This window comes from Chiloscyllium punctatum, chromosome 15, assembly GCF_047496795.1.
Source record: "Chiloscyllium punctatum isolate Juve2018m chromosome 15, sChiPun1.3, whole genome shotgun sequence".
Taxonomy (NCBI): domain Eukaryota; kingdom Metazoa; phylum Chordata; class Chondrichthyes; order Orectolobiformes; family Hemiscylliidae; genus Chiloscyllium; species Chiloscyllium punctatum.
In genome coordinates, this window is record NC_092753.1 from 1,531,952 (window position 1) to 1,559,185 (window position 27,234).

General features: G+C 42.1%; 1 protein-coding gene across 6 annotated transcripts in view; it reads left to right on the forward strand.

Moving 5' to 3' along the window:
• Positions 1-15,363, forward strand: part of reps2 (RALBP1 associated Eps domain containing 2) — a 205,429-nt gene extending 190,066 nt beyond the window's left edge. For 5 of the 6 annotated variants that reach the window (XM_072584435.1, XM_072584436.1, XM_072584437.1 and 2 more), the window contains 3 exons: positions 2,331-2,470; positions 3,253-3,358; positions 14,187-15,363. In XM_072584435.1, coding sequence (XP_072440536.1) covers positions 2,331-2,470; positions 3,253-3,358; positions 14,187-14,255 — 315 coding nt within the window. In that variant the 3' untranslated portion in view covers positions 14,256-15,363. The remainder of the gene's footprint in view (positions 1-2,330; positions 2,471-3,252; positions 3,359-14,186) is intronic. The other variant, XR_011962488.1, reaches the window with a different exon arrangement.
• The last annotated feature ends 11,871 nt before the right edge of the window (positions 15,364-27,234 follow it).

A 27,234-nucleotide genomic window follows, 5' to 3' on the forward strand; every position in this document is an offset into this window, starting at 1 on the left:
CTACCAACTAGATTAGATTAGATTCCCCACAGTATGGAAACTGGCCCTTCAGTTCAACAAGCCCACACCGACCCTCTGAAGAGTAACCCACCCAGACCCGTTCCCCGACCCTATACTTACTCCTGACTAATGCACCTGATACTATTAGCACTTTAGCACGGTCAATTCACCTGAACTGCACATCTTTGAATTGTGTGAGGAAACTGGAGCACTCGAAGGAAACCCGCACCGATTTGGGGAGAATGTGCAAACTCCACACAGACAGTCGCCCGAGGCAGGAATCGAACCTGGGTCCCTGGTGCTGTGAGGCAGCTGTGCTAACCACTTAGCCACCGTGCCGCCCTGTGATTTTCAGTTTATGTCCTCAATTTACTGACTCATCAAGCAGTGGAATAATCCTCATCTAATCCCTTTGAATTCCAATGGAATGGCCCCTTGGTCAAATCTCCTCTTGGTTTCTTTGCTGTGTGCAGGAAGCCAATGGGTCAGCATGGCAATCAAACATTTATATTGTCTCAGATTTTATAGTCAGCAGTGAAATGATCATGCATACCACTAACCTAAACAAAAAAGGCTGCCCCACAGAATCGATTATTGTCTACGGTGTGGATTCCTCCTTTCCCAACATTAATTTGGATCTGGCTCTCCAGACATCCAGCAGCAGTGATGTCATCAAACAACATAAACTATCCCATTGAATTATTCTCACTGACAGTAAACTGGGAGGTGAAATGCACCAATTAGTCTTTATTGTTTTGTCAGTTTTACAGAGAATGGCATAAAATTTGGACCATGTGCATTAAAAGTTTAAACTTTATTTCCACTAAAACTTATTACATAAAACTTGTTACTCACAAATACAAAATTTCTTTTCAGGACCAAAGAGACTATTCAACAGTAGTTATGGTTTTGTACACTATTGAAAACCCAGTTATCAATAAGACATACTTTTTTTTTCCAGAGGAGTTAACTTATGTTTAAAAAAAAGTCCTGTCAGTTCACTAACTTCTAAAGATTGCCATTAGCCAGAAAGTCAGCAGTGCATCCCATTGACATGCTGTGGGACTCACAACTTTTGGATTTCCAAATTGAACTGCTCATGTGTCAAAGGCTGAAATACCCATCCATTGCACAGAGTAAAAACAACAAACTTCAAAACCTGGGCATTACTGTCAAGCTCATTGCAGGACATCAACCAGCTAAAGTTGTGTAGGTTGTCGGCACAGGCCATTCATCAACATTCTGCTGCTTGCCCCTCTCCAGTTCACCCAACTTATCAGAACTTTGGTTTAATGGGTAACCTGAAGTCAGGTCGAAGCACAGCTTGTCAGGCACCATACGTTGAGCAAGAGAATCGACATTTCGGGCATAAGCCCTTCATTAGGAATGAGGCTTGTGGGCCAACGGGGCTGAGAGATAAATGGGAGGGTGGGGCTGGGGAGAAGAGAGCTGGGAATGGGTTAGGTAGATGAAGGTGAGGGTGAAGTTGATAGTTTGGAGAGGAGGGTGGAGCAGATAGGTGGGGAAGAAGATGGACAGGTAGGACCATTCAAGAGGGTGGTGCCAAGGCTGAGAGATAAATGGCAGGGGGGAGGGCCCCAGGTGCCAAATACCTACTTGGCTCCAGTATCTGCAGTCCTCACTTTCTCCCAATCAGAAATCAAGTGTGAGGAATGCCAGGGCTCAGCTTAACACTCACCAGTTAGCAAGGCTTGAGTGTGGTGGGGGCAGATTCAGTTGAGGCATTTAGGAGGGCATTAGATGATTATTTGGATAGAAGCAGTGTGCAGGGTCTGGGGAGAAAACAGGAGATGGGAATGAGGTGATTATTCTCGTGTGAAGAGCTGCAGACACATGGGCTGAATGGCCTCCCTCCCATTGTGAGATGTTAATGCATCTCTTTGCTCACGAGGATCTTATCTTGCCATTCAACACTTGTTTGGAAAAATGGGTCTTTTTGCTATCGGTGTTGCAAAGCTCCTTGCTTTCCATCACGATTTTTTTTCCCAACTTTTCTTGTCACTGACCCCATCGATTAGGGCCTGGGAAGATTCTGCTCATTGCCTCTGACCTTTTAGCCTGCCTCCAGTGCTGCATTGAAGCCTAGATTACACGCTAATGTCCCCCCCCCCCCCCAAGAGGGGGGCTCAAACCAACAAATCTCTGACTCAGAAGCGAGACCACTGCCTGAGACCTGAAAGACCAAATGAGTCTTTCTCAGTCCAAACTCGGGCACGTTTTGACGTTGTGGTGTTACTGGCAATATAACCAATGGATCAAGTGGTGGGGGAAGAATAACCAACAAAGTAACACTTTTTCTTTTCATGAAGGATGTGAAATCTCGCCAGCCTCCAATAAAACCTCTTCGTAGAAAACACCAGCCTGAAAGCCAGGGGGACAGTCAGGAACAGTTGCCTCGACTGAATTCGACTTCCGCACCAGATGCAAAACCACACCAACCATTGCAAAGGTAATATTTGTGTTGCTTTTAGTATGCAGTCATTCAGAGCGTTAACGTAATCTTAGTGCACAACGTTTACGATCTTTAGCTGTAGTCTCCGTACTGTTATCTCAGCGTTGTACCACTTCAAGTAAGTGGAAAACAAGTAGCCACTATGTACAATGTGCAACCCAAAGAAACGGACAGTGTATTGTACAGAGCTTCAACTCCTCCAGAAGTTAAAGGTCACCCGCAAAAGCTGAGTTATGTGGCCTTAGACCAGCTGTGTCTGCTTACTCTGCATTGCTTAAAAAAATTCCCAATTCAAAAACCCTGTTTTATTAGTCATGAAAGAAAAGCACAAAAAAGGGGATTCATTATTGACAGAAAGGTGCAGGATAAATCCTCCATTCAGTGTGGAGTGCTGGTTCTCAACTCTGTTTGACCTCAGATTAATATCAGCGGAGTCCGCTAGTTGTATTGTGTGTTAAACATTAATCCTTACCCGCACAGCCATGCAAAACATAACCCTGGATCAGCAAGAAAAGGTCTCTTGCAAACCAAATAATCATGGATAGGTGATGGGAGTGTTTTTTCAGGAAGAGAGTAAAATCCAACTTGCCTGAAACTTCACAATTGTGCATAAAGCCCCCATCTCTCGGACCTTACCTGTTGACAGTCAATGATCAGCGATCCCCATTACAGGTGTAATTTGTCACTCACTGAAATGTTGAACTGAAGATGATTATGGATTTGACTGCCTTCATTATCGTTTTAAAAAAAACAAAATAACTTTTTGTTTCTTGTTATAGAATGCCTTCCAAGCATAAAAAAGCCATTCAGACAGCTGTTCGCAAAAACAAGGAGGTTCATATGATTCTGGTCAGGCTGAATGGTGAACTACAGCAGCAATTCAAAGTAAGATAACCGCACAGAGCTGGAGGGTTGAATCTTATAGTTGCTGTAAAAGCAGATCGCTCTTTATCGCAGCAAAAATTCTATCTATTTTTAATACAACTAGTATATAAGTACTGATTTACCCAAGTCTAAATTGTCTTGCTATAAGCACGATAAATATACCAATGTTTGTGGATATGCTGTTATCGCGACCTGGGTAATACATTGGGCTGGTATTTCACTCCTCACCTTCCAAATGATACCAGTCTTGGGATGGAGTTGGACACCTTGCAGTGTCTTAACGTTGAGAAATTATTGTTAAGAGTGTAGTTCACTCCCTTTACTGATTTGACACTTTAAGAATTATTATGAGTTTTACCTGCCTACTGCTTTTGAATTAAAAAGATTATTTATGAACAAGCAGTGAGCAGTGTTTGGAGAATTGACAGCCACCTCATTGCCAAAGACTGTAGGTTGCACGGTTTAGTTTGAATTTCCACTCTTGAGCCACTGTCCCAGGACAGACTCACTGACTGTCTGTCTGTGTGGAGTCTGTGTGCATTCTACCCATGTCTGATTGGGTTTCCTCCAGTTTCCTCCCACAATCCAAAGATGTGCAGGTCAGATGAATTGGCCATGCTAAATTGCCCATAGTGTTAGGTGCATTAGTCAGGGATAAATATAGGGTAGGGGAATGGGTCTGGTCGGGTTACTTTTCAGAGGGTTGATGTGGACTTGATGGGCCGAAGGGCCTGTTTTCATACTGTAGGGAATCTCATCTAAAGTTCTCCAGATGGCGGTTTGGTTTTTGTTCTGGGATTTGATCAAGGGTTGCCAGTGTGTGCTGGGCCCTCTACCCAGTAAGCTGCACAGACGTGCTGTGCTCTTTCTCGCAGCTGCTTTTTTAAAAAAACAATCAAAAATCCCAGTTCCTCCCTCATCCTTATCCTATCTACACCAACTTATGCCACTTCCTCCTCCATGCCATCCTATGCCCTCAAACTGCATTTCATTTCCCTTTCTATGCCCTTTCACTCATGACCCTTTATAGACCATTTGTCAATGTATTGCCAGCCATGCTCCCAACACATTCCTTTGCTATTACACCTGTCAACTACTTAATCCCTTGTAAAAGCAAACATTTACATTCACAGCCCCATTTTGATGGTTTATGACCACTTGGCAGAGTCAGTGCAACTGTGAACTGCTAGGCACCTAACTGCAACAATCAGGGATAGGAACAGAATTCACCAGGCCCCCGTGATGCCCCCAGCTCTACTTGATGGGCCCTGATGTACTCTTTGGCTACAGGCCCTAGTGATAGACGTTGTGAGATCTGTTTTGCAGAACAATTCCTTTTAATGATAGTCCTATGTCTAACTAAGGAGAGTTAAGTTGTAGTAAGCTGCATTATCTTGGAGAGAGGTGAAATGTTAGTTGTACCGTGATTGTGCTGGTAATATCTTGAGACAATATCAGCTCAATCGTTTTATTGGCATTGAAACCTCTCCTGGTCAGTTTAGGGGCTCCTTTGTTTGTGAAGCTTGGTAGAGAAGCAGAAGTCCCGAGGGAGTAGATGGACAGTAGGCAAACTACACCATCCTGTGTAGTGGGTGAAAAGGTGACTAGAGTTTGACTCCTGAGCTCTGTTCAACAACCTTCCATGGGATGTCAAATGTCTGGGGCTTGGGTGAGGATAATATTGGGCTTATCTGTGCGATTTCTATAGATCAAACAGCCAACTAATAGTCACAAGAGTGACCACTTCAGCACAGTGTTAACTATAGGGACTGGAGCTTGAACATTTAGTCCCTCAAGTTTATTCTGCCTTTCAATGAGCTTGTGACCAATCTGTGATACACTTCAAAATACTCACCTCTGTCCCATATTCCTTAAAACATTTACTTAACAAAATCTATCCATGTCAGTTTTAAAATGAACAATTAATCTAGCATCCAGCAATTAACGATTGGTTTAACTATTTGAAGGAGTCAACTTACAAACTTCCAAAACCCAGAATGTGAAGAAGTGATTCCCAGTCTCTGCTGCAGAGTTATGATTCTATTTTGTGGACTGTGCCCTTAGTCCTTCATTCCCCAAACCACAGAAATAGGCTCTCCCCATTTACCTTATCTGTTCCCCTTCGTATCTTAAACTTTTGATTAAGTCACCCCTTAACCTTCTCAATTCCAAGGGTACAATCCCCGAGCCTTGTCGAATCTCTCCTTGAAGCTTAAACCTTGGAATCCAGGTATTACGTGAGTAAATCTACCCTGCAGTCTCTCCAAGGCCAGTATATCCTTCCAAAAGTGTACTGCCCAGAACTGTGTACAGTGCTCCAGGTGTGGTCTAGCCAAGACTTCATGTAGCTGAAGCATGACTTCCTTGAAACATAAAAATCAACACTTGGTTAATCTTTTCGATTAAAGGGAGACTGAAGGCTACTTTTTGATGTGTTAACACTTCCACAAACCCACAGGGCAGAAAGCAGCAAAATTTTATGTTTTAAGCAAACCAAACAAATTATATTTTAGAACTAATACTACTCTATTTGACAGAGTTTTTAAGCTTTAGTGAAGAGCTAGATAGAGGTTTAGCTGCCAGTTCCACCAGCTGGAGGACCACAAGTAGCTTGCACTCTGATGCAGCCCTCCCCCCAGTACTGCATAGGAAATTCAGACTGTGCACTGAATTCTCTGGAGTGGGACTTAAATTCGCCACTTTCTAACTTGAAGACCAGTTTGCAAATTACTGAACCATGGTAGGTACCTGTTATGGGTGTTACAATATCATATAGTTTAATCAATGTCATCCTATGGCATTAAATTACCTCCCCAGACAGTTAACAGATAGAGACGGAAATATGATGGAAGCCTAAATGCAAACAGGAAGTGTGGCGTACAATCGGCAGATCTGGCAGCATTTGTGGGAAGAGAAATGGAGTTAACATTCAAGGTCAATAACCTTTCTTCACAATTGGAAAAAGATTAAAGATACAATAGAATTTAAGCAGGTAAAAGATAGGGAGCAGAGGAAAAAGTGAGAGGGGATGCCTGTGATTGTGTAGGTGGTAAGTAATGAAGCAGAATGCAGCCGGACACTGACAACGTTCAGACTTGGGATGATGAGCAGCAGGTAGCCTGAGTATGACATAAATGCCTGACATTGACTATGGTGAATGAGTGTCCAGCTACCTCCAATTAACATTCATTCATATTATAATCATTAACCATGCCACAAATGACATCCCGGGGGCTCTTCGTGACCAGACATTTAACTGGATCGGCTAATATTTAAGAACAGATTAGCTGGGTATTTTACAGTAACTTAGCATCTCACTCCAAAGTCTTTCCGTTATCTGCTAAACATAAGTTAGCAGTGTGCTTGAATATTCCTTCTTGCCTGGATGAGTGTTTCTCCAACAGTGCTCATATGCCTTAGGAGCAGGAGTAGGCCATCTGCTCCCCAGAATCTGTCAGCCATTCAGTAAGATCATGCCTGATCTAATAACTTCACACTCCTTCCTATCCCCAATAACTTTTCACCCCCCTTGCTTGTCAAGAATCTATCTATGTCAGCCATAAAGTTATGGAAATACTGTTCCTATTGCCTCTTAAACAGAATTCCATTGATTTAGGACTCAAAAGAATAATTATTCTCATCTGTTTTAAATAGGCAACCCCTGATTGTTTAAGCAGTGACCCCCTAATTATAAATCCTCCCACAAGAGGAATCATCTTTTCCACAGATGTACTGTCAAGATCCCTCAAGATCTTATGTTTCAATTTGTCTCTTACTTCTCTAAATGCCTAATCTGTCCAGTCATCCCTCATAAGACAGCCCATTCAAACAAGACATTAGCCTTGTAAACCTTCTCTGAACAGCTTTCAACATATTTATATCCTTGAAGACTAACACTGTGTACACAGTACTCCAGATGTGGTCTCACCCAGTGCCCTCTACAACTGAAGCAGAACTTTCCCTTTTGTATTTAATTCCCCTCCAGGTAGATGTTAACATTCCATTAGTTTTCCTAATTTTGATATATCTGCAACTAATTCTTTGTAGTTCATGCATTAGGAGTCCCAGACTCCACTACAGCTCAGAGCTCTGCATTCTTTCACCATTTATTCTTTGTGCCAAGAAGGTTAATTTCATAGTTTCCCACTTCATACTCAATTTTCCAGATATTTGCCCACTCACTTATTCCATCCTCCTTACATTCTCTTCACAACTAACATTGCTGCCTATCTTTGTGTCACTGGCAAATGTAGCAACCAATAGCTTCCATCACTTCACCCAAGTTAGTTCTAAGATGTAATAAGCTGAGGCCTAGCACTTACCCCAGAGGCACACCACTATTAGAAATTGACCCACTTGTCACTGGCTAGCTCACACGAAACAATCTTCTGTCCTTGCCAATATGTTGCCCTTTATACAATGAGATTTAATTTTCTGCAAAAACCTCCGATCTGGCACCTTCTCAAATGCCTTTGAGAAATTTAAGTAAAATACATCCCCTGATTTCCCTTTACTGACAGCTTACATTTAACTCTTGGAAGGACTCTACTAAATTGGTTTTACAGGATTTGCCTATCATAAAACCATACTGAGTCTGCCTGGTTACTTTAAATTTTTTTTAAAATCCTGGTATAACATCCTTCATCACAGCTTTGGCCATCATCTTTTCGATGGCAAATGTTAAGCTAAATGACCTATTGTTTCTAGCTTTCTGCTTCCCTCCCTTTTTGAGTAATAGAGTTATATTCACTATTTTCCAGTCTAATGGAGATTTCCAGGGATATAGGGAATTTTGGAAAATTAAAATCCAATATATCAACTATCTTAACTGGCCTCCTAAGATGAAGTTTGTCAAGACCCAGGCACCTGTCAGCTCGCAGATCTAACAATTGCTCAGTACATCACCGAGAGTAGCTCACCACCAAACAAATCGAAGCCGCAGCCTGAACCAAGGCTGTCCACCATCTTTAAACAGGCACTTCCTCTTCCACTGGTTTACAACAGGAGCAGTATGCACCAGCAACACTGCAAGCTTTTGAAAAAGCTTTTTTGGTTGCTCTGAAACCCTTGGTCTCTCCCACATCAAACGTAAGGGCAACAGGTAAATGGGAACACCATAACCTGCACATGCCCCTTAAGATCATACAGCATCCTGACTGGGAACTCCTTAATTGCTGGATCACAATCCTTGAATTGAGTTATAAGTGTACCTACACCAAGGACATTGTGGTGGCTCATAATGGCTGTTCATTACCACTTTTTCTCCAAGGCAGTTATGGGGAGGTGAGGAATACTGGCCTTGTCAGTAACCACCTCTCAAGAATGAGTCTTTTAAAAATGACAACAAGCTTGAAAGCGATGGAGATATTTAAGATGAGTTCGCTGGTTCTGACTTTGTGACAAATGGTAACTTATGCTCAGTTGTAACCAGAGTGCAATATACTGGGACCCAGTGACAGCTTGATCAAGGTGTGCGTTAGTTGTGAGTCAGACCTAGAATGATGCATATAGCATTTAAACTATACAGATGGTAAATCGATCCTTTTCTAACTGGAGAATGCTGGTGGGTAGAATGGTCAGAAATCTGATTTTCAGGTTCCAGAATTTGACTAACGTGGGTGTTCCAAATCATTATGGAGGAATCATTGCCACAAAGATTGCAGTTGTTCAAGGCAAAGGTCCACCATTGCCCATAACCTGTAAACCAATTAATTAAGTGAAGAATTACTCAGGACTAAAGTCCCTTTACTTACAGGTACTGTTCATTTTTTGGAGGAGAAGTTAGAGGCATGGCATTCTAACCAGAACTCCATCAATAAACACATCAGTTTTGACCCTATCTACCTTCCCTTGGGGGGAGAAAAAAACTGGAAATAACATAATCCTTCAGAAACCAAGACCTAAAAATAGAGAGGTGGGATATACCACCAGTGCTTCACCAGAGACTCATTGATGATGTAACCTAGTATGGTAACATCTGAAAACAACCCTTCAAGCTCAGCAAGCTAATTTATATACTTCTCATCAACCTGAGCTACAAATCTTCTCAAAAATCACTAGAAGTTGTAACTATATGTTGGCTTTGAGAAGTGTTGATTTTAAATTACAACTTGGACAGAATATGAAACGGTCATGAACTTTACAAGAAAAATTGGTTACAGTACAACCAAAACTGCCACAGTGTATTAAATCTGTGCTAAGAAGCTAACAATACTGTGTTCTGGGTGAGACACTGTAGGTGATGGCGTTGATTACAAGATAAGGTGGAGACAACAGTAAATTGACTTTTCATTTTAAAAAATGGTTTATCATCTGACACTTGTTGCTGGATTCAGAGGGCAACAGTAAGAATTCTATTTTGATATGATTCAAATTTTCTCAGCATGTTTAGGTTTGGCTACTATACATGAGGCCTAGAGACTGTGATGAGGTCAGCCAAGTGGACATCATAGAATAAGAGTTCCCTGATTGGACTGGGTTAACAGACCCAATCCAGGGAGCCCTGGCTGACAGATATAAACAGGAAGGTCCTCCCCTTCACTGTTTTGATCACACAGCATTGCCCTTTTGATGTGAAGGGCAGTGCTTGTCACTGGCCACTCAGGTGTTTTCCCTTAAAAAAAAAGAGAAAAAAAAATATATAAACAGGAAGGTCCTCCCCTTCACTGTTTTGATCACACAGCATTGCCCTTTGATGTGAAGGGCACTGCTTGTCACTGGCCACTCGGGTGTTTCCTATCTTCCTGGTGGTGGAAATTGAATAAAGATTCATGCACTTTGTGTCTCTCATTGTGTCTCACACCTGCACACACACACTATGGGTGCTGGGGAAAAAATAAGCACTACCGCAGTTAGGCAGTAGTGTGGGGGCTAATTTTAAAAAAAAGAAAAAAGAAAATAAAATAAAATAAATAAACAGGAAGGTCCTGTCACCCCGGGCAGGTACGAGGGCGGGCTGCCCCAGAGGTGGTCGAAAGGTGCTGAGGGTGGTTAGTGAAGCCGGAGGGTGGGTAGGCCGTCCTGACCGCTGTCACCCCGGGTGGGTACCGGGGCGGGCTGTCCTAGAGGTGGTCGAAAGGTGTGTCAGGGCGGAATGAGAACTGGAAGGGGCATGGGGTGGACCGAGAGCCAGAAGGTGGGTAGGGGCGGGCTGCCTTAGAGAGGTTGGAAGGTGGGAGGGGTGGGGGCTTGCTGGGTCTGTATTGTACTGTTTATGTAACTGGATTGTCCTTTTATGTACAAATGTCATTGTCACTGTTTTGTCATATTTGAAACTGGGATTTGAGGTTTGTCCTCGTCTCCCTGTAAACTGGTTGAACGGTAGGGTTTGGGGTCTGGCTTTGCTGCTCCTCTCCCTTGTAAAATTGCTGCTGTAGACAGCTGTAAATGTTAACTGTTTTTTGTAAACTGTGTTTTGCAATTTGTTAAAAAAAAACAGGAGATTCAGAGTCCCCTCTGTTTAGGGGACTGACTCTGTGCTGGCTGGTGTTACGGTCAGTATGTTTAAAAAAAAACAAAAAAACAAAATAAACAGGAAGGTGAAAGATTGTGTTCACTCTGAGAGTAGGCTCTGAAAGAGCTAGATCAGTGTCAGGGACACTCCACGTGTAAGTAAAGTGTGATGGAATACTGGACTCTAGAGTTATTTCACAGGTTTTATATATTTCTGCCAGTAGACATTTCCTAGGTAATTAATTCAATGTCCCTTGATGTCTCTCTTCAGTCAAAGCAACACCCCCTTTTGTCATGTCACTTATTTGTTATTTGTATTTACACAAAAGGTATATCATCAACCTCCTTTTTTAGCAAGAAAAGGAAGAGACTTTGGTCAAAACTTCTCAAAATAGATTTACAGAATGCAGGCCCTGTAGGTTCAGCACTTGCTCACAGTAGTGTTTGACATCTAGCCATCTTCAGCTGCTTCATCAACGACCTCCATAATAAGGTCAGAAGTGGGGATGTTTCCGGATGAATGCATAGCATTCAGCATCATTCACAAATCCTGAGATACTGAAGCAGTCCATATCCAATCTAGCAAGACTTGAAAGCATCTAGCTTTGTGCTGACAACTGGCAAGTAACATTCGCTTGACACAATGCCAGACAATGACGGTCTCCAACAAGACAGAATCCAGCCAATTCCCCTTGACATTTCACTGAATCCTCCATCATCAATCTCCTGGGGTTATCATTGACCAGAAACTGAACGAGACCAACCATTTAAAAACTATGGCTTCAAGAACTGGTCAGAGGCTAGGAATTTAGCAGTGAATTCCTGACTCCCCAAAACCTGTCCACCATCGACAAGGCACAAGTCAGGAGTATGATGGAACACTCTCTACTTGCCTGGAAAAGTACAGCTCAAAGAACCTCAAGCCTGACCCCATCCAGAACAAAACAGCCCACTAGATTGATGTCACATGCACAGACATCACTCCATCCATCGACAACACTCAGCATTCGTGTGTACCATCTACAAGATGCACTACAGAAATGTAAGGCTCTTTAGACAGCACTTTATAAACACACAACCACTCATACCTTGAGAGTCAAGGGGCAATAGATACATGAGAATACGTCAGCTGCAACTCCCTCTCTATAACAGTATTGTAGATGCACCTGCAGCAAATGGAATGCAATGGTTCAGGAAGGCAACTTGCCACCACTTTCTCAAGGGAAATTAGTGATGTGCAATAAATGCTGGTCCAGGCAGCAAACCCACATTCCCTGAATGGAAATCAGAAGCTGCAATCACCATTGTAATCACAGTCAGTTTAAGTAGAATCCATGATTAATAATGAGGATCTTGAGCAAGTGCCTTCTATTGTACAAAGAGTGGCAAGTGTCAATGCTAGGAGAACATCCTGAAAGGGATTTTTATTCCTGGGCATGCTCAGTTTAAAAATAATTCGATCTTTGACTTTTCTTTGAGGGGAGCGGCATTTCCCTGCATTTGAAAAAGTTTACAAGAACTATTCGGCCAAGACCAAGTGTAACTTAGTGGGTGTTAAAGGCGAGAAAAAGAATTGGGCTCTTGTTCTTATTTTCATCCCATTGAATATTCCGTTGCCATCACTGGTGGGAGGGTGTCATTACAGCATGGCAAATTTACATGGGTAATTAGTATTATAAATGCTAATTTATAAATTTACAATGCCAAACTTGTCAGGAATGTGGAAACTTTTTTTTAATATTCAGTAAATATTTCATGGTGTGTCTACTAATTATTCTCAGAATAAATGGCCATTAAGCTTCATAAATATTTGTTGGATAATCTGTTAACAAATATCCTTATTTCTCAACTCTGTGTTTTGTTATACCACCATAGTTGTCCAATCTAGAGCAAGGGTTCACAATGTTAATACAAGGATATTTATTTTCCAAATTTAGTCAAAAGCACTGTATTTAAAGCTGAAATACTGCTGCACCTGCCAACAATCATGAAAAATAGTAAATTTGATTAATATCGTAAAGGTTTTCTAAATAGAAAAGTTGTTAATTGTACTTGAGAACATATAATTAAATCTTAATAAAAGGCTTTAAAACAACAAGCCATTTAATTACCATTGAAATGGACTTGATCATCAATGTTGGGAACCACATGTTAGTTCTTAATGAACCTCATGTAGGTTCAGAGCTACTGGTTGTAAACCCCTGAAATCTTTGCAGAATACTTTTAAGTGTTTATTCATTAATGAGACAAAATGTAATTTCTGGGCTTTGAGCATTACAAAAAAAAAGTTTTGTGGAATCTTTTTGTCAAGTATTTAATAGGAGAATTCTCACGAATTGAGAAGGAATTAAGGGGAATACAGCATTTATCCCATAGAGTGCTATTCGCTGGCAAGTCTGCTCTGACTGCTGGAAGTATCACCATGCAGAATGCACAGTTAGTGATGACTGAAAGTGAACCACCAAACTTAGTTTTTAAAGCAATGGGGTTAAGACTAGTCAAGGAACTTCCGTGAGAAATTAACTGTAGAACGACTAGTGCTACTTTGTTGAATTGAAGCAGACATAACCCATCTTAATGTTGTTTTTGCCTGTAAAGAACAGGGCCCTGTGATTTTATATATGTAGCTTCCAGTACACAAAAGTGAACCATACTGCAAGCCCAACTGATTGTGAGGTTGTTGTTGATTTCAAAAGGAAGCATAAATACAATAGCGATAGTTGCATATTCCCCTTGCATCTTTGTTGAATTAAGCATGAAACCAAGGCCCCATCAACTCTCTCTTTAGATCGATGTAAAATGTTCCATGGTTTTATTTTGAAGGTTGGTAAGAGAGTTATGCCCAACTTCATTCTCCTCAACCACCAAAAGCTGGATTATCTGGACATTATTGTTTACTGTTTGCAGGAACATGTGGTACAGACATTGGCGGTGTTTCTTTCCTTCATTGCACTTAACCAATTAAAAAGCCTTTTTGAGGTGCAGTGGGACACCTCAAATAAAATAGGAACAATTTTAATGGAAATTCTTCCTTTATTTGAGAACTCACTAATTACAGCCTCTGACTCTACTGCTTTTAATCTTTCAGATTTGTATTGAGTGATCTTCATTCCTGAGCATTAAAAATGGTGGTAATGCTGTTATAGCCATCTGTGCTTTTTGGAACAAGGAGCTTAGTTTTCAAAGACAAGATATCAATGTACTCCGTATATCCATCAATACCCACCTGACTGTACTCCCATAAGATTTGTGCACTATGCTTTGATTCTGTGCTGTCTTCAAAAGATTTAAAATACAACACAAAGTACTAATTAAGAATATTGGTTGTATAAAATGACTAGACTGGCATGTAATACAAGTTCTGTATCTCTCTTAGGAAGTTCGCAAAGAACGGATTGCACTAGAGTCTCAATTGGAGCAGCTTCGACCAGTCTCGCAGACGTGACTTCTTCACTTTTCAACAAGTTATGGGCAGGAAAGCAGAAGCTCAGCTATGAGGACTGTGTGCAGTCTAAAACTTTGGATAGGAACAGGGCAAATGTAAGCACAATTCAGACCACTGTGATCCAATAACTTCTCTTGGTGCCATCAATTTTTAACAAACTGAGCATAGAAGCAGGAAAACCTACCCGGTGCAAACACATATATTTGCGTGTTACAATGACCTTTGAAAATGTACAGTTGTTTGAAGGGCAATATGTTCTGGCCAACCTGTGTGACAAGTACTAGAGTGATTTTTTTTGTTAACATGGTTACGAATGGCTTTCATTTGAAAGCACAATTTATGTTGTTAGTGACTCTTGCATGCACAGTCCAAAACCATTATAAACCAGGAGGAAAGCCAAGCAATCTGAGAATTTGCCAAATAACCTGCTCATTTCAGATCTGTCCCATGTGTTCAACGCCATTTTCTCCCTCCCTTCCCCATCCCAACAAATTTTGCACTTCATAAAATGTGTGTACTTATTTGCTTTTTCAATATTCAACAACTATATTATGAATTGTGCAAAAAAGTTTTTTAAGGAAATTTATAATGAAGACAATATTAACTTTCAAGTGGGTAATTTTCTCATTGTAAGTCTTGTATACAATATGTTCTATATTACAGAGGAACTTTGATTATCCGAATATCGGATTATCCGAAGGAGACCTCAAGGTCCCGATAGAAACATTACATCATGACATGTTTCCAATACTGATTGCGTATTTTCTTTACAGTGATCAAAACTGAACTCTGCTTACTGAAATACTGCCAAGAACAGTCCTGGACATCGATGGGAGGCCAGGCACAATCTCCAAATGACTGACCTCCCACCCTCTTGCTTTCCCCTCACATACATTCCCTGGAGTTCTACAGAGGCGTGTACTCTAAACCCCCCTTCCCCAGATAATCTCTTCAACATTGTCCTCTATAGGACAAAGGTGGAACCTGTCAAAACATTGCAGTAAAAAGATGTGTGTGTGGCTATGTGCTATATGGAGACTCAGCCCCCAGAAGGCAACAGTCCTGTCGTTGGTGTCCAGACCAGCTGCCCTAGAGAAGGTGGTGGGGGTTGGGGGGTGGTGGCATGGTGGGGCAGTGTTGGACAGGGTTGGGGGCAGGCAGGAGTGGGGGGTGAAGGGGGGCAGTGTTGAACAGTTTTGGGGAGTGGGGGAGGGGCAGTGTTGGAGGGGTTGCAGGCGGGCGGGGAGCGAACAGGGAGCGGTGTTGGATTAGGGTGGGGACAGGTTGGATGGGTTTGGGGGGGTGGGTAGTGTTGGAGAGGTTGGGGGGCGAACGGGGAGCGGTGTTGGATTAGGGTGGGGACAGGTGGGGGCAGTATTGGGCAGGTGGGGGCAGTGTTGAACAGGTTTGGGGGTGGGGTGGCAGTGTTGGATGAGGTTGGGGGTGGGGTGGGTGGGGGGGCGGTGTTGGATGAGATTTGGGGGGGTAGGGTGGAGGTGGGTGGGCGAGGGCTTGCATGCAGTGTGCTGCTGCCTCGTCTCCTGAACGGGGAGTGGACTTAACAGAACACTCCGAGCCCCAGAGGAAAGGCATCGAATCAATTAACTGAATAATCAATTATCTGAACAAAATAGTGCCCACCCATCTCGTTCGGATAATCGAGGTTCCTCTGTACTATGAATTCTAGTTGAATGGTGAAGTACTGTGTTTCAGTAGCTCTCTGAAGTGATGGGCATCTTGTAGTTGTAATTTAAAGCTCTGTGTGACTCATGGACTTGTCATTATGTAGACAAAATAACAAAAGAATTGCATGTCATCAGAGTGAAACCTTTTCTGGAAATGGCATGCTTGTATTCTGTGCAACTGCCTGTATGGAAACCCATTAGGGCACAATCATTCTCACTGTAACTGTCAGTTTTATAGATATTTCTTCCTATGTCTGCTTTGTACTGATGTGCAATATTTTTATTCTGAATTATGCATAATGTGGAATAGTTATTTAAATAGAGGTATCAGGGATTGTAGGATTTAAATATTTTCTTCTGAATAAGAACTTTTGCTCCTCCCAAAAAAAACCATTGCAGAGTTGGTAGTACTCTTTTAAAATAAATCTGTTAAAGTTTCTAAAACTGGTGTGTACTTGGTTTGTATTTTGTCGGTGGCATTTTAAACCAGGCCTTGCGAATAAAGTGGTCGAGTCCTGCTCTTGAATTGTAGATTCCCTACAGTGTGGAAGCAGGCCATTCGGTCCATTTGAGTCCACACTGACCCTCTGAAGGGCATCCCACCCAAACCTATCCTAACCCTGTAACCCTGCAATCCCAATAGCTAATCCACCTAGCCTGTACATTCTTGAAGACTGTTGGCCACTTCACCTTACCTGCACATCTTTGGACTATGGGACCACCTGGATGAAACTGATGCAGACACTGGGAGAATGTGCAAATTCCACACAGACAGCTTGGAATGGAACCAGGTCCCTGGCACTGTAACACAGCAGTGCTAACCACTGAGCTATCCCCACCCCCACTATACTCCAAAGACTCTCATTTCGCTAAGCTCGTTAACTCTCATTAGACCTTTGATAGAAGACCACTATCATGGCTGTATCCCCAGCCAGGCAACCTGGATGCATCTGGTCCCAACTATTTCGAGACTAGTGTATTCCAACCTTGTAAGTATTAACTGTAAGAAACAATGTAGATGATGAATATGAGCTAACCTGAAGTTCCAGTTGAGTTATATGTTGCTTAGGGCAGGGATCAATGGGAGAACTGGTAGACACAAACATTAGTAGGTATAAGTCACTCTCGCCAATTTGCAAATCTGACCAAATGCAAAGATCTTCCTCAAGCTATTTGCATCAGGTTGATCCATTTAGATGTAATATTTCCAATATGTACGATAACAAAAATGGAGCAATGTATTTAACGACAATATGACACGTTGAGCTTCAATGCTTTACCTTTGCAATTCCTGATCAGTTTGAAACCATAATATGTTGTTGCCTTGAAGCACACACTAGAAATCTAAAATATCAGTTAAAATATATACTGCAGTATTATTTCATGATAAGCTAATACTCAGGTTGCATCACCATGTTTGGTTATGATCCTGTATTAATATGGGGCTTGGCTTTGGTATTCAGTGGGCAATACAAAGGAGCCCCGAATGGATAATTTATGACATCATCTGAGTCCTTGTTAGGAGACTGCTGCTTTGCACTTGCTCCCAGACACTCATTGTTCTCTGTTTTATTTGAACAGTCGCTCAATCAGTCGTGTACTTATTATACATCTACTGGTTCATACACCACTATCTAACAATCTGCATACTTTCCCATAAACTATTGAAGACGGAGACTGTGTGCTTTGTGCTGCTGTTACATAATAAATCCACTGTAACCGATTGAGAAGCACTTGGTGCATTGCACTTCCAACGTGAACTACCCATTTGGTAAATACTCACACACAAAAAGCATCCTCATATAACAGGCCCAATTTAAAGAAAAGAGATCACTATCTATCAAATGACACTTTTGGTCTTGCTCGTTCTCTCACTTGTCTGTTTTCAACTTAGTCCTCTTGACCTGAGCAGTGCTCCTGTAATTACAGTAGGAATCAACCTGATGTGAAACCTTATGATTTTTACAAGTTACAGCTTTTTAATTTGGCATTCACTCCAGTAAAGAGGAATTTTAACACCTCCAACCCCAGCATTTACCCAGTAAGGAGTAATAGGGGAATGACTATGAAGACTTACTGATGGCCACAAATACCTCACTCTAGCATGTTTATAATAAACTGTGATAAACATTTCCATTTGAGAAATGGAATTATACTACATATTTGGCATTCACAAAGCCTTGCAGAACATGTGTGCCAACACCATTAACTATTTTAAAACAATGGACAGAATTCTCACCTAACATGGTATTGCTGAACTTGTCAAAGGCTCATTATATTGGCCCGGGTACAAAAAATGCAAGTTTATTTGTCCTTAATTCCCAATCACTTTTTGTGGCACTTTAATTGTCATGGTTTTCTGATCTGTGTAGAGCTTTCACAGCGAATGAGATATTTTCCCAATAAATATACTGAGGGAGAAATTCACTGCTCACTGAATATTTCCTTTTTAGTGGGGTGAACATTCCTGTTTGTTGCAGTTCTGGCCAATCACAAGCCAGCATGATGAACACTACCAATTGCATTGCGTTCCTAATTATGTGTAGTTTAACAAAATCCAATCAGGCCATTGCAAACTTTGACCCAACCTGTCCAATTCCTCGTCACTTAAATACCCATCAGCACATCCTTTCATTGCTCTCTCCTTCATGTATTTGTGGCTTCAATGCATCTGTGCTTTTCATCTCAAATACACGTGGGCAGTGAGTTCCACATTCTAATATCCCTCTTTCGCGGCTTATTGATTTGATTTATTTATTATCACATGCATCTTGTTACAAATTGCAGTGAAAACCGTTGTAAAGTGTCACCACTCTGCAGCACTGTCCTAAGTCGCAGAAAAATGAAGCAAAACCAAGAATGTAAAGGCAGAAGAATAAAGACAGTGTCCCAACTTTACTGTCCTTGTAGTTAAATGCTCTGACATGGGCCGTGGGTCCCTTTGCCATGCTGCTGCTGAAGCGAAAGTTGCTACTCTTTACACAAAACTAGAGTTTTACAAAAAAACCAGCAGATATAAACGAAAACAAAGACAAAAGGAATGAGAAACACCCAGATATTAAAGTCTTTTTAAAGTCTTAACTCCATGTAGCCACATTCTGGCGTCGCTGTCTGTTCCGATTCCAATGCCCAGTGCTGCAAACCAGGTCCTACAACATGCTCAGGAAGGCTCACTCCCAGCCTGTGATCGCTGGTTCCCAAAACCGGCTCGGGCACTGAATTTAATCATGACTATGTTCGAGTTGCATCTCCAGCTTTGGACCTCCACACAAATCAACACTTTTGTTTAATGCCTATCCTATCAAAACCTTGAAAAGTCAAACGACCTCTGTTGAAGCAATTAATTGAAGCCACTCAAACAAAATAAAGTCCTACGGATGCTGGAAATCGAAAGCAAACACAGAATGCTGGAGAAACCCAGCTGGGCAGGCAGTATCTGTGGAGAGAAAAGAAAATGTTAATGTTTTGAGTCTAATATGACTTCTTCAGAGCCCTGTTCAAGCCTAACAGACCTGCTGAGTTTCTCTAGCATTCTCTGTAATTATTCCACTCTTTTTAATAGATTTTACTCCAGATATATTGTGTTGATTAATTTGTGCCCCATTTGCCTCTGTAAACAAGGTGTATCAATAGTCAAATACAAATAATAAGTTAGCACTGATGTTTGAAGGGGCAGTCTACCTTAGCCAGCCTGCTCTATTGTTTAATAGGAATTTATAGCGCTAAAGAAGCATACAGAATCTGTGCCAACACTTTGTGAGAGTCATTCAAACCAGATCCCATTGTCAGATTCTCTCAGGTTCCACAACGCTGCATCATCTGTTCCAAATATTTACTCAATTTTCCCTTCAAAGGTGCAGTTGTCTGTGCCTCAACCACATCCTGTTATAAAATATCCCAGATTTTGTGAACTCCTGTGTGAACAAATTTCTCTGAAACCATTCCTCAGTCTTGAATGGGTGCATTCAGAAGAAAATCTTGCATTGAAGTAGGCCCTTACCTCACTTCTCAAAACATTCTCAAACGGCTTTAAACGCACTGAGTTGCAGTGACTTCTGTAATGTGAGTTTTATTGCCATCATGCAATGCACAGGAACATCTCACAAGCAAAAGTGAGATCAGTGAGTCAGTTTTTACTGATGATGACTAAGGAATGTTGGCCAAGAAACCAGGCTTTCTAAGAACAGAGCCAAACGTTCTCTAACATCAAGCTGAACTGTTAGGAAAAGCACTATGCCTTGGTTTAACTTTTAACCTGTTGGGTTAATCCTTGAACAACATAACACCCTCCGATTAACACTAATCAGGAGTAGTACCCTTGATAAAGTGGGCAAGAACTAGACTGGGGGACTGAAACCCACACAAAACAGGGGAAAGTGCATGAGTATTTCCTATAGCTGCAGAAAGTTCTTTAGCACCTAACAACAATCCAAAGTGATGATACCGGGTGTTGCAGTCTTCCCCACCCCCCCCCCCCCCCCATTTGAAAATTTGTGACTAGCTTAACAACAGAGTTTCTGCAGGCATTCACAAAACTCAAATCTGGGTTGTGCGATGAAAAGGCCGTGATGAATGATTCTCAGTGATGCCCTTTCCCCAGTTTTGAGTGGGTTGCAGTCCCCAGTCTAGTTCATGCCCACTTTATCGTGGGTATTATTCCAGATTAGTGTTTTAATCGGAGGGTGTAATGTTGATTGAGGATTAACCCAACTCGTTACAAGTTAAACCAAAGCATAGTGCTTTTCCTAACAGTTCAGCTAGATACGACAGATTATTTGGCTTTGTTCTGAGGAAGTTTGATTTCTTGACCAAGTCTGCAGATCTCTACACGTTTCCAGGAACAGTGCCAGTCAGGGAGGTATACATGCCACATCCATAATTATTCATAAAGTTTCTGATGTAAATTGGAAAAACAGCTCTTTAAATCCCACGGATCTATTTTTCAACCGACTTTGAGACAAATTGCTCTTGGTTTTAAAAGGTCAGTTGATTAAGCTTCGAAAGCCTAAGATGGCAGAATTGTAACTACAAAACTAGAAGTGTAGCACAGCACAGGTTTCAACAGCTAAATGAGAAAGCCATTGAGTTAATTGCAAATTTTAAAGATGGGGGGATGAGGATACTCGCTTGATTCAAACAATCAGAATGAGTGGCCCGTGATAGTTTAGGAGCAATACCAGCACACACCTTGATGGCCAAGCAGAAAAATACTGTGGCACACACGTTACTGAAGGATAAATTATAGGGCTCATTGTTGGACTGAAGACATCCCTGAAAATGTGCATTTTATCACCGAGTAAAGCGTGGATTTGCAATTGGACATAATCAATTATCTTGGCCCTTAACCGCTAAGTGACTTGGAGCCTTCAGAAGACTGTATGTTATTGTATCAGCTCACAAAAGCAATGGGATCTTACAGGTCTAAGAGTGGTGCACTGGGCAGAATCATGGTTACCCATTTTGCGTTAATTCCAGCGTTCTAGTTTATTCTGAAGCTTCAACATAACTTCTAAACCCATACAGGTTGTTCTGCTATAACACTCAATTCGTTAACACAAATTCACTACAATGCGATTGACAAACTGTTTCTAAAGCACAAACTTTTAAAATGCATGTTGGCTGTGGGCAGCACGGTGGCACAGTGGTTAGCACTGCTGCCTCACAGCATCAGAGACCCGGGTTCAATTCCCGCCGCAGGCGACTGACTGTGTGGAGTTTGCACATTCTCCCCGTGTCTGCGTGGGTTTCCTCCGGGTGCTCCAGTTGCCCGTAGTGTTAGATGTAGGGGTAAATTCGGGGAATGGGTATGGGTGGGTGCGCTTCGGCGGGTCGATGTGGACCTGTTGGGCCGAAGGGCCTGTTTCCACACTGTAAGTAGTCTAATCAACACTAACACTTTAACAGGCAGCATGGTAGCTCAGTGGTTAGAACTGCTGCCTCACAGCACTGATTCTAGTCTCGGGTGACTGTGTGGAATTTGCACGTTCTACCCATGTCTGTGTGGGTTTCCTCCCACAATCCAAAGAATTACAGGTTAGCTGAATCAGCTATGCTAAATTGTCCATAGTGTTCAGAGATGTTTAGGTTAGGTGCATTAGTCGGGGTAAATGTAGAGGAATTAAGGGCTACGGGGAGAACGCTGGCAAGTGGAGCTGAAATGCACATCAGCCATGATTGAATGGCGGAGTGGACTCGATGGGCCGAATGGCCTTACTTCCACTCCTATGTCTTATGGTCTAATGGGGAATGGGTTTGCATGGGATACTCTTCAGAGGGCTGGTGTGGGCTTGTTGGGCCGAAGAGCCTGTTTCCACACTTTAGGGATTCTATAAAGCGTGATTTTTCTAAAATGCAGAGTTGCACAAGAATGCAACCATTGCATTACCGAAGAACCACTTGTACGTGACTGATCTGCTTATGTACGCCACCATTCTATTTGCGCTTTTTAAATTGTTTTTCTATCTTGACCATAAATACAGAGTCTACTGCTGCTCTCGTATCACTTTGAAAGGCTCTTGTGTTAATTTACCATATAGTTAATTTTTTCTTCCTTTGTGAACTTCACATCTGTCAATATTAAATTAATGATCCAAAATTAATTTGCCATTAACCTCCCAGTTTTTTAAAAGATCTACATCACTTTCCGAATGTTAACTGTGTCTTTTGTCCTGACTATTCCCTCATAACTAACCTAGGGCATTGTTAATTGGTCTTGCATCCACATAATTTGCATAAAAGTGAAACAACACAGGATCAAATGACTTTGCAGTACTGTACTCGACACCTTCCCTCATCGAACCTTCCCTCATCGAACAGTGCATCTCTTTCAAGTATAGTACTGTTTTTTTAAATCCAGTACTTTTACAGCCCAATATTCAGTGCAGGATCTGAGTTGTTTTCACTTGGGTCTTTGTCAAAGACTTATGGAGTTATCAGAAGGATGTTGTGAAACTTGAAAGGGTTCAGAAAAGATTTACAAGGATGTTGCCAGGATTGGACAGTTTGAGCTGTAGGGAGAGGCTGAACAGACTGGGGCTGTTTTCCCTGGAGCGTCGGAGGCTGAGGGGTGACCTTACAGAGGTTTATAAATCCATGAGGGCATGGATAGGGTAAATAGACAAAGTCTCTTGGAGTGGGGGAGTCCAGAACTAGAGGACATAGGTTTAGGGTGAGAGGAGAAAGATATAAAAGAGATCTAAGGGGCAACTTTTTCACACAGAGGGTGGTACATGTATGGAATGAGCTGCCAGAGGAAGTGGTGGAGGCTAGTACAATTACAACATTTAAAAGGCATCTGGATGGGTATATGAATAGGAAAGGTTTGGAGGGATATGGGCCTGGTGCTGGCAGGTTGGGACTAGATTGGGTTGGGATAAATGGTCGGCATGGACAGGTTCGACCAAAGGGTCTGTTTCCGTGCTGTATGTTTCTATGACTCTAAGAAAACTGCAATTTAGATTATTGGCATCAATAGTTTGGTAGCTGTCCCAGACAAAGAGTAATTATCCAGATTAAGAGATCATTTATGTACTCTACAATGACGGATAAGCATTCTCCTTTCAGTCCTTGTTTAACCCCTGATACCATCTTTAGTATCTTCCACATGCCAGTGCTTCCTCAAAGGCTATGTGGGAACCTACAACCAGCTTTGTCCCAGCATTGTATTGGTTGCTTGGTTGGATACCATTGGAGAATACTCATTGTAAAATGTCCTCTGATTGTGTAGACCTTCATTTGTTCTACACATTGTCCTGTACCATTGTGGCTAAGTCTAGATGTTTATTCTAAGTCACAATGATATAAATTATAGACCGTTCACTGAACTCCTTGTCTGATTTAATATCTGGGACTGTCGTCAACTGAAATGAAAAGAGACCAAATACAACAACTTACAAAGGCCACAGCAATCACCTGACCAGACAGTTTGGCCAACTTTCATGCAACCAACATGGATTAAAGAAAAGACCACCGGAGCTGAATTTAACATGTTCCCTAATGTAGAGCACAAACACCAAGGTGGAGCAATTGGACTAAAACCCCGTATCTGTGTTGCTAATTCTATGGTTATGGTTTATAATTATCACTGGAGCTTTGCGGCACTGAGGGAGTAAATACAGATTTTCAGCATCTTTCTAAATTCATGAGTCAAACATGAATGTGCCCACAGCCCAGACAGAGGGGTCTATACTAGAGTAGTCACCAGAGCCTGTGTTCAAAGGTGTCCAGACTCATTGGCCATGTGGGAATATTCAAAAACACAGAGGACAGGAAAGCAAAGTCACCCTGAAATGCATGGTTATTTTCAACCATGGGGATAGCCAGAATCTCTGAGGAGCTGCTCCTCCAGTTACAAGGAGCTTCTTGCCTGTGCTAGTTGCTGATGGGGCTCAACGCTGAACCGATTCAGCACCATTTGAGGGATAGAAGCAGACTGCTATTGGAGGAGCAGTGAAAAGATGGATGGCTATAGTGACAGGTCAAGAGACAGAGAGAAAGGCATGGAGCTGAAGAAGTGGTACCAGAGAGATGGGGTCAGGGCTAGAAATGCACGGGTTGGTGGGCCAGGCCACAGGGCACCGGGAGGAGAAAGACAGGATGGTTTAGGGTTGGTTAATTGGTAATTATCGACGTATTTTTCTAACTCAGCTTCTGTGTGTCCAAACAACTCTCCTATCAACATATACATAGAAAGTAATGTTGTTACATAACTGTGCCAACACATACAATTGAGTCAGTGAGAATGACAAGTTAGCCCACAGAATCTGGAACTAAGCACCCAACAAAACCTCAAGAGGTTCCCTTGGAGAGAGGAGAAAGAAGAAGATTTTGACCCCTGTTCCCAATCTTGAAAGCTGTGGGGGCAAGGGTTAATTTTGCCAGGGGTTCTGGAAGGGAAATAGAAGCTCAGAAATAGGAGAAGCACTGGGGCTAATGAGTTTTCTCCCTGACCCTAATCAGGTCCCTCTCAGTATGTACTACATCATGAATACATAGTCCTATATTTGCAAATGTTGTTAAGATATCCAAACCAAATACTAGGCTTCTTCTTTATACGGTTTTGTACTCAGTTTTTTTTAATCCAGTCAGATAATTATTGGACAACACAAGTTAACTTCAAATAGTCTTGCAAAATTATAATGGTATATTATGATGTGTTGAAAGGGGTTAGTAATAATACTGACATTATTATTTAACAATATGATTTTCTATTACATTAGAAAGCAGCTTCACAAATGGCTCTTGTCAAAGGTGGTTGTCAAATCCAGTTATTTGTATGAGCTTTCCCTGTAATACAACATCACTTTCAGTGGGAGGTGCTATATCTGAAGGGTCAGCAGGCACACAGTAGCAAAAATCTGTCTTTCAGTTTGGTTTACGCAAGATTTGTGTTTTGACTCTGTATTAAGGTAGGCTGTCCTTTGAGAGTTTTGCATGATTCATTGATAATTTTGTGAACCATGGGGAATGCAATGGACTGCCTCAGGGCTTCTCAGTCAAATCAGTCCTACTCTCTGGAATACAATCTGTCAAAATGATGTACTTACTTCCTTTCATACATAACCGCAAGCCCTGAATAATTCTAGTACATATGTGTATATGTTTGAGAATTGGGTTGAATGAAATGGTGAAATGAATTATCCTGATTCAGACGTTTAGTGTATGCACACCAGGCACAACCACAAAGGAAAGTTTCCAAAATTCTGGGACATTGTGAAACAAAATTCGTGGAGTCCTGGGCTGGGGTGGGGTGGAGGGGAAACCTACTCTATCTGGAGGGAATGTGGTAACCATCCCAGTTAAAATTGCCTCTAAAAGTTTAGAGTCACAGAGACATACAGCACAGAAACAAACTCTTTAGTCCATGCCAACCGTAATCCCAAACTAAACTAGACCCACCAGCTTATCCCATATCCCTCCACCATTTCTTAATCAGGTCCAAATGTCTTTTAAACGTTGTATCCACCACTTCTTCGGGAGGTTTATTCCACACACAAACCATGCTCTGTTCATGTGTGGAAAACAAGTTGCCCCTCATGTCCTTTTTAAATCTTTCTCCTCTCACCTTAAAAATATGCCCCCTAGTCTTAAAATCCCTCACCTTGGAGAAATAATACCTGCCGTTCACCTTATCTATACCCCTCATGATTTTTTAAACCTTTTTTAAGGTCACTTCTTACCCTCCTACACTCCAGTGAAAAAAGTCCCAGCCTATTCAGCCTCTGCTTACAACTCAAGCCCTCCATTCCCAGCAACATCCGGTCTATTCTAACAACTGCCTGCTCAAACTCAGCTCCCACCCATCGTCATCAGAACCGCACCCCTATGTAGGTGGCCAACAGGCCTGCCTGGCTTTGGTGGGAAATTCATTCACATATGTACAGGATGTTACTGCATCCCACGTTAATTTATGTTTTTGAGTAACAATGGGATTTTCACCACAGATGCCTCGTTTAAAGTAACTTGGTCTGGAGGAACACAACACCATTTTTGAGACTGCTGTAAATGTCAAGTATGTCTGGCCCTCTGCTAGGTCATGCCTAGACCAATAGTGACTGGTGCAGGCCACATCAACACATGTTGGCTGCCAGCCAGCTGCCTCTCGTCACTGGTTTCAAGTAGACAGTTGGCCAATGGGCAGAGTGGCTCAGTGGTTAGCACTGCTGCCTCACAGCACCAGGGACCCGGGTTAGATTCCAGCCTCGGACGACTGTCTGTATGGAGTTTGCGCATTCTCCCCGTGTCTGCGTGGGGGCGCTCCAGTTTCCTTTCACCATCCAAAATGTGCCGGTTAGGTGGATTGGCTGTGCTAAATTGCAACCCTGTAGTGTCCGGCAATGTGCCAGCTAGCTGGGTTAGTCATGGTTAAAATAAAACTCCATGGGCCCTCTACTTTTTGTCATTTACATAAATGATTTGGATGCGAGCATAAGAGGTACAGTTAGTAAGTTTGCAGATGACACCAAAATTGGAGGTGTAGTGGACAGCGAAGAGGATTACCTCAGATTACAACAGGATCTGGACCAGATGGGCCAATGGGCTGAGAAGTGGCAGATGGAGTTTAATTCAGATAAATGCGAGGTGCTGAAGAAGGCGTTTGGTATGTTTTCCTTTATTGGTCAGAGTATTGAGTACAGGAGTTGGGAGGTCATGTTGCGGCTGTACAGGGCATTGGTTTGGCCACTGTTGGAATATTGCATGCAATTCTGGTCTCCTTCCTAGCGGAAAGATGTTGTGAAACTTGAAGGGGTTCAGAAAAGATTTACAAAGATGTTGCCAGGGTTGGAGCATTTGAG